The sequence below is a fragment of the Arvicola amphibius genome, chromosome 2 (genome assembly GCF_903992535.2).
Source record: "Arvicola amphibius chromosome 2, mArvAmp1.2, whole genome shotgun sequence".
In the NCBI taxonomy this organism is placed as follows: Eukaryota; Metazoa; Chordata; class Mammalia; order Rodentia; family Cricetidae; genus Arvicola; species Arvicola amphibius.
The window spans coordinates 188,404,776-188,411,797 of NC_052048.2; the positions used below are offsets into that span (position 1 = coordinate 188,404,776).

General features: G+C 36.2%; 1 gene segment (V, D, J or C); it reads left to right on the forward strand.

Moving 5' to 3' along the window:
• Positions 1–2,296: 2,296 nt before the first annotated feature.
• Positions 2,297–2,803, forward strand: LOC119807377. The segment is given in 2 exon segments: positions 2,297–2,367; positions 2,478–2,803. Coding segments are annotated over 2 exon segments (375 nt in total).
• The last annotated feature ends 4,219 nt before the right edge of the window (positions 2,804–7,022 follow it).

Sequence of the window (7,022 nt, forward strand, 5' to 3'; positions counted from 1 at the left end):
ATCCAGCAGGTTTGCTAGGTACAGTACAGACATAAGAGGTCGGTTTTCTTTATACATACAGGAGTCTTATCACACAGTAACAAAAAATTTAAAGGAAGAAAATTTCTAAAACATTTACAAGTAGAGGCACCTTGGAGATATACAACAATATCAAAAAAGAGGCAGAGAGGGGTAAATGGCAAAATTTGGAAGGAGAAAAAAGTGTGAGGAAATAATTATAACTATATTGTAATAAAGAAAATAAAAGAAGTATTTAAAATAGTAGCAAAATATGAAATTTAAATAGTCAGGAACAAATACATTAAAAGATAAGCAAGATTTTAACACAAGAAATTATTTGGATTACAGAGAAATACATTTCAGAAGTCTGAAATAAGTAAAAATCTACACTATGGTCTGAAATAAATAAGCCCAATACTGAGAATACCCAGTCCTAGCAGTATTATTTAAGTGTCCAGAACAACACTCATTTCAAAATTAGTGGAACTTGTCTGTAAAGCTTGGAAAAGTCAATTAAAATTTAAGTGGAAAGGGAATTGCATAGGAAGGCAAAATAATATTGGAGAACTAGAAGCAAAGTAGTTTGCCCTACGGCTATCAAATTATTTTACCACAATTGACAGCAAAAAAAACATAGATGGTGAATGGAAATAATAGTGAAATAACAAAATAGGCATTAGATGAACTTAATATACGAGAGAAATGCCCCTGCAGATCTAGAAGGGCGTGGTATAACATACAATGAATTATTCTAGAATAAGTGGCTTGCCCGATAAAGAATGGTGCATTTAAACCCTCTTCATGGGCATAAAACAAAATAAATTACAAATTGATTAAGTGCTTAAATGTAAACCCAAAATGCTAAGTGCCTTTGTAGATAATCTAGTAGACATTCGTGAGGTTGATTTTGGAGAATTTCTTATAAATAATACAAGCATGCATATACTCCAAAGAATAGTAGTAATTCTACTACATTTAGAAATGTAACAAAAATCTTTGCAAAGAAGGTATATATATGTATCATAAAAAGGAAGATAAGCAAGACAGACAGCCAAGGAAGGATTAGTATTCCGAAGATACAAGTAACTCATGTAAATAACAACTAATCAGCCAAAAACTAATGTAGGCAATGTCTGGGTCATACAGGTCGTCTGTGAACGTAAAGAGTATTCAGTCTCCTTATCAGACGTGAATATAAATCAAAATTGTATTTTACCATGATGTACGATTATAGCTTAATTAACAAAACCAGAGAACTACTGAACATAGTTATAGCCTTGAATGTGGTTTATTGAAAACACTCATAAACTATTATCAGAATTATTTGGCTTTTTCATTTCAGAAAGGATTTTGCCATATCATGTAAAGTTGATGTGGACATTTGGATTTGCACAAGATCAGAGAAAGTCTATATGTATAAATCCAAACATGTGTACAAGACATGTAGATTATGGTTTGTATCCATATGAAACCTGTTGTGGCAAAAGTACCATGTGGGCAAATGAGCTCCAGCGAACGAGCAGAATGGAATGCTCACTATGAATGGGAATGAACTGTCTACAGTTGTGTATGGCAAAATCAATCTGAATGGAAAAGAGCATTCTAGAAAACATAAACAGGGGATAACTCCTCTTAGATCCATTTCAATGACATACAAGATTGCATGACATCATTCTCTCTCTCTCTCTCTCTCTCTCTCTCTATATATATATATATATATATATATGCATATATATAGTAATGAAAATGTAACCTAAGATGTAACGAAAGCTAATAAATGGCAAGTGTAAACGTCAGCGGTTCAGCTCTCTGGACATTAATGGAGTGTGGCGAAATCTAAGAACAGTACACATGAAACCTTCTCAGCCGCCTTCGATCTCTTCAGCTCTGGTTAAAGCAAGGCTGTCTGTTGTATTAGTTCTCTAACTACATTGCGCATTCGTCTAAATAGTCTTGTAAAATTTTACTATTTGAATCTCTAAAGGAGCTGCTATGTGGTGTTGTGGCTGTGGCAGAGCTCATCAGGAAATATCCAAGTTCATTTCCCACACTGAAATGGAGAAAGCAACTAAGTTTAAAGTAATCACATAAATGAATAGCAAATGAACAATTTTATTGAAAATAAGCAAAAGCAGACTGAAGCTCATCTCATCTAAGACAGCTTCAGCCTCCCCTCCTACATCCTGTACAACGTTTCTGCCTCATAGATCTAACAGTTGTGTAGTCCATAGGGAGAGATTACGTCATGAGAAGATTGCCTAAGGCAACGAGGAAGCCTTCAGAGAAAGCAGCTGAACAAGACTCTCTTTAAGTCAACCATGCACGTCAGACTTCTCTACTGTGTGGCCCTTTTATTCTGGACCGCAAGTAAGTCCCTGTTTTGAGTGAGTTGTATTCCAGTTTCAGCAGGTTCTCTGACATTGTGACAATAGACTTGTTCTGGACTTATCTTCAGTTTCTGTTTCCTTCCTTCACAGGCTCCATGGGCACAGAGGTCATCCAGAATCCTAGATACCTGGTCAAAGGAAAAGAACAGAAAGCCCAAATGAATTGCACCCGCATGAAAGGACATAGTTATGTTTATTGGTACTACAAGAAGCTGGGAGAAGAACTCAAGTTCCTGGCTTACTTTCAGAATGCAGACATCTTAGACAAAATAGATACAATTGGTAAAAACATTTCAGCCAAATGCCTCACAGACTTACCATGTACCATAGAGATCCAGTCCAGCCAGCTCACAGACTCAGCTGTGTACTTCTGTGCCAGCAGTCAATCCACAGTGCTGACTGCTGGCTTTTCTTAGAACACAAACTCACTATGGACCCAGCTCAGGAAATAAGTGCCACACTAGCTTGTGGAGAGTTAACAGAAACACAGTGTGAAGGAGTAGGAGCCAGAGGAGAATCTGTAAATAGTGGATCTAGGTGAACTAAGAAAATCAAATAAACAGACAAAACAACAGAGAGGCGCCGGGGACAGTAGTACAGGGAAGGGCAAGGAGAGGGTAGAGAGGCCCAGGTCCACGGTGGGCTGAATATTAGCAAAGATTAACCTCGGCTCGTTGATTTTATTTCCTCTACCCCACCCCTGATTGATGAATATCTGTCAAACATAATTATACCTCTGGTGAGGCTGCATGCTGCAGAGTAAGAGATGAACACATCAGCTTGTCTTTTTCATGGACCCTGATGATTTGGTCCAGACTCACAGGGATATGCAACCTCTTCCCAAAGCCACTCCTTTCCCATAGAAACTTGCCTTAGACTTTCAGCAGCTCCTGTCTTCTGCAATATTCAACCACGCACTTAAAAAGCAACATTATCTACAAATAAATATATCCCAAAACACACCCTTTGAAGTTTGCATTTCTACAAATTTTGGTAATTTTTTATATACAAGTAACCACTGTGCATTGAGATGAAAAATATTTCCAGTTTGCATGAACTTCCCCAGCATTTCTTTGTTGAGATCTTTGATATTAATAATAAAACCTCAGTATTGATATGCCATTTTTACTATGTAGGTATCCCACATGTTTTGTTAATTTCCTGAATATATTTTATTTTATTGATGCAGAATCCCATTATTCAACTTATTCGGACTTGAATTCTCAATCTTCTCTCAATTTCCTGAGTTCTGTGATTACCAACATCAGTTACCAAACCAAGCTTCTAAACTTATTTTGATAAGCTCATTAATTATTCTATAATATTCATCAGAAATGTATTTATTAAATCATTTCTACAAAGAATTGACATTATATTAATTCAGTATAGTTTTATACTTCTCAACTGATGTCTCTACCTCAGCATATTACATAAAATTCTTCAAATTATGGAGTTGTTAATATGATCAAAATATGTTTAATGCTTGTATGGTACTAACAAAATAAAACCCATTATATCACACATGGATACACATGAACTAAATGCCTTCTACCATGGCTGTGACTTCAAGCAAACCTATGTGAGCCTGTGATATCAGCTGTTTTTTTTTTTTTTTTTTTACAGGAATCAACCTGTGCCGTTCTAGTTTAAGATAGCCAATGTTCTTTGTACCCTGTCAGGAAACTTGTAAAAGGTATGCAAGGTGCTCACCAAGAAGTGTATTTTCTCATGAAAACAAACTTCCATGTTAGGAATAAAGGGAGCCCAAACAGGGAAGTATCCGATGTGGTGCGAAGAATTTGGCATTACTGTGGGCATCGTTCATTGTGCCTACAGTCTTGTATCACAGAGAAGATGATAGACCATGGGTTCCAGAAGCACCAACTTCCACTCTCCCGCTTGTTTTGCTGTGATCTTAACATGGTCTAAAAACAGTTTACTAATTTAATTAAGGCTTAATTTGCAATTGCTTAAAATACCCCTGAATCCAAAAGGTAGGGTAAAAAACTTCATTAACATGATATAAGGAAAGGAACAGACCAATTGAAGGTCAAGGGCTACTTCCGTAGTTGAACATTCTGATACTAAAACAAAACAAATCACGCTTATACCCTAGACCAAAAGATTCTGTATGCAAACCACTTTCTGGGTGGAATCCAAAATTATCTCCTTAACGAAACTGGAACCTTAGTTGGATCCTAAGACCTTTTTTTTTTTTTTTTTGAGGTAGATGCATATCTCTTTCTCTATTCCTGAAATACAAGGTCTGACTATTAGCCACACCTGTTGACCATAACCTTGAGAGAGCAGGACTCTCTGATCTTAATCTAGGTGGAACTTAGAAGGAATGGAGGTAAGTTCCAACTTTCTGTCATTTGGTGAACATGGAAATAGGCTCACATTTGGGGGGGCTCCACAATCCCTGGGCCTCTAAGGGCTACACAGGTAAAATTTAGAGAATACATAGGTTTGAATAGAAAAATACATCTTTATTTTCACTGATGTCTTAACTGAAACACATCATTTCCCACCACAATAAAAATGGTGTACATAAAAAAAAACAGTTTTGGTTACATCTGTAACAGACTATAATGTAAATCACATTAATTTTCATTTGCATATATATTGTACACATTGCATGGATTTGAAGTTAATTTTGTTTTTTATATTGCACTATACAGAACAAACATCATTTGCCTTCATCACTGTTTTGAAATCATGATAGTTTTCAGATTAATGAGCATATATTTTATTCATTTGATTTGAAGTTGTCTATACATTAATACATCATAAAATTTTAAGTACTCTTTTGATATCTGCTCTTGAAAAGAGCTGGTTTCATTTGTAATATTATAAATTTCACTTTATACCTTTAGATGCTATTCTCAAAAGGGATCCCTGGAGTTTGCCAGACTGACAGAAATGAAGATCCCTCATAAGGCATGAGGCCCCACCTCTGTGGTGTGATCGAAAGCCTAAAGCCAAGACGTAGACACTGCAAGTGACATAGAACTTCTTCAGTGAGTGTTACTCAATCCCATTCCTTCTCTCCTTTTCCCCCTCCCACACTTTCTACCCCTGACCTTACCCTTGTAATGGAAAGTCATGGTGTCTCCGACTTCACCCTCTCATCCAGCAGGTGTCACCAACAACTGTGAAACCATTGTGTTCCAACCATAAGGTTTATGTGACACCATTACACCTTATATGACAGATGACCTTGGATGAAATACAAATCATCATTTGTTCAGAAGATTAACAGCATTTGTTAAGCAGCGATTACCATTTCTTTGTTTACCTCAGACTCTTGAGAAGACCCTACTTTATACAATAAATTTACACTTATTCAAATTCTAATTCAAATTCAGTGCTGGGAAATATTTTAATTAGCAGGTAAAATCCCATGTCAATAAATGTCTGATTCCTCTTGACATGGTATTAAATTCTTAATGCTTTTTTGATTAGAATACCAGATCTTAAAATTAATAATAACAAACACAAATGTGTTATTTGTTATGGAGTAAGAACTATTCTAATTCTGTATATTATTTTGACATGGATGCTCATTATTTCATATTACAGAAGATAACATTAAATCAGGGAGAGGTCAGCAATGTTACAAAGGATGCTTGGCTGACAAATGGCAGTGCTGGGATTTGGGCCTCCTCTATCTCCCAGTGCTAAGCTCTAATCTATTGAGGGGAGCTTCTGCAGCTGCTAAGCTTCCAGAAATGGTCTCACTACATTACCACATTAATCGCTTATGACAAACACATGCAATGGATGAAAACAGCCTTAAAAAGAAAAAAACAGAGCATTTGAAATACCTGTTATGTGTGGGTTTCTTCATTTCAGTAATATTAGTGGAAATGAGAGGAGTCAAATCTCAGAGGTGTATGTGATTACCTTCCCAACTCTAACCATAGTTGCCACACGTGACATTCTGGATGTATTTTGGACAGGAAATAATGAATGCTGGCTTATGCCATTTGCTATTTTTACATTTAGAAAGAATATACACGGCTTCCAGAAACAGAAAAAAAGTGCGAGAGACTAGATGTTTCTCAATCTTGTCTCACTATCAGAAAGAATAGTTGTGACGGTTGTTATGTATCAGTGATGGATTCTACACACAGTACTGTGGGGATATCTGCCTTTTTATTTCTGAGAGCCTATATGATGGTGTTTCAGAGAGATGTTTGTCATTGAAAGTGGCAATTTCATTGTTTGCCTTGTGATTTTCTGTCTCTTTTTAAAAATAATAACTTGCTCTTATTTACTTGTGAATGTCAACATTTTAACAGCTTTCAAATTCAATGGGATCGGTGCATGTCTTTCTATAGAGATGGATTTGAGTCTACATTGATGGTTCATGAACTCATGGTTCTTTTTTTTTTGACAAAATACAACATCCCTTCATGATAAAGTCTTGGAGAGATCAGGGTTACAAAGAACATACCTAAACATAATAAAGGCAAGATGCAACAAGCCAACAGCCAGCATCAAACTAAATGGAGAGAAACTCAAAGTGATCCCACTGAAATCAGGAACAAGACAAGGTTGTCCACTCTCTCCTAACTACTCAATATAGCACTTGAGATTCTAGCTAGAGCAATAAGAAAACAAAAGGAGATC